This window comes from Tachysurus fulvidraco, chromosome 8, assembly GCF_022655615.1.
Source record: "Tachysurus fulvidraco isolate hzauxx_2018 chromosome 8, HZAU_PFXX_2.0, whole genome shotgun sequence".
Lineage (NCBI taxonomy): Eukaryota > Metazoa > Chordata > Actinopteri > Siluriformes > Bagridae > Tachysurus > Tachysurus fulvidraco.
The window spans coordinates 26293475-26294657 of NC_062525.1; the positions used below are offsets into that span (position 1 = coordinate 26293475).

Sequence of the window (1183 nt, forward strand, 5' to 3'; positions counted from 1 at the left end):
GTTTCTTTCATGTGTTATATATAAATTTTAGTCCACAATTTTCAATAATTTTACTAATAATAAGCAGAATAATTGACCTTAATATGCATTGTTTTTAAATGTTAGTTATTATTGTTTTGTTGCTTTTGACACTTATTAACCATAGCCTATATGTTAATATTTTAACATACATAATGTGACAGAAACAACAGTACATAGCATAAAACACAATCAATACACATATATTATACACTAGACATGTTTTTTCACCAAACATTCTCTTAGTGTTTTCCGAACACCACAACTGTGTAACGTAGTTTGCTGAATAATCCACATAGTATGAAATTGGACAGATGAAACAACTCGCTCATAATGCAGAATATAACACAAAGCTGAACCATTGCATGCAAATAATAAACTCATAAATAATTACCTTAAGGTTGTCCCCAGAGGCAAGTCTACTGACTCAAGCTCCACAAAAACATTGCAATAAACTTTTTTCTCTTGAACATCATCTTGTGGGGGACTCGGAGTTGGTGCCCTCGCTCTGCTGCTCTCCATGATCCCTTTCACTATCTGGGGTGTGTGTAGTTTATGGGATAGCACAGAAACCAGAGTCAGCAGAAAGCCACAACCTCTGCAAAAACCTGTCCTCGTGATCCTCGGTACTTTGAATCCTACATAGCTACTATCATTGCTGTGCTTGTTAAATATTTCCTAACATCTTAATTAACTCTGACCTTATACTGAACTGACTAAGTTTGTTTGAGGTGGCAGTAACACTTTGACAATGTTTAGGAATTTGTTTGATATCTATAATTATATATCAGGAATTGAAATTCAGAACAATTACAAATACAAATGCAGTAAAGTGTATCTTACAATATATATGTGTTAGTGTGTATGTTACATATCTATATTTCTTAAAATCCATCATTAAAACCATCCAACGATGTTCATTCTTAAATCCTCATATTTTAAACAGCACATGAGAAAAAGGACTTGAGCAGTAACAGCACCCAAGGACAACCACAAGATGAATTCTTGCAATAATAAAGAAATGGCTGTTATTTAAAAAAAAAACAAACAAACAAAAAAAAAAACGGTGTCAGTGCATTGTACCAGTCAGTCACCACAGGGATGTCTGGACAACCAGCTCAAGCTTTTTTTGGCCAAAAAATTCACCTGAATTTGATTTTTTACC

General features: G+C 33.6%; 1 protein-coding gene across 4 annotated transcripts in view; it reads right to left on the reverse strand.

The window, feature by feature from the left end:
• exoc6 (exocyst complex component 6) overlaps positions 1-569 on the reverse strand; it is a 42948-nt gene extending 42379 nt beyond the window's left edge. For 3 of the 4 annotated variants that reach the window (XM_047817256.1, XM_047817255.1, XM_047817253.1), the window contains exon 1: positions 413-568. In XM_047817256.1, the coding sequence (XP_047673212.1) occupies positions 413-540 (128 nt within the window). In that variant the 5' untranslated portion in view covers positions 541-568. Of the gene's footprint in view, positions 1-412 lie in introns of all 4 variants that reach the window. The other variant, XM_047817252.1, reaches the window with a different exon arrangement.
• Positions 570-1183: the final 614 nt, after the last annotated feature.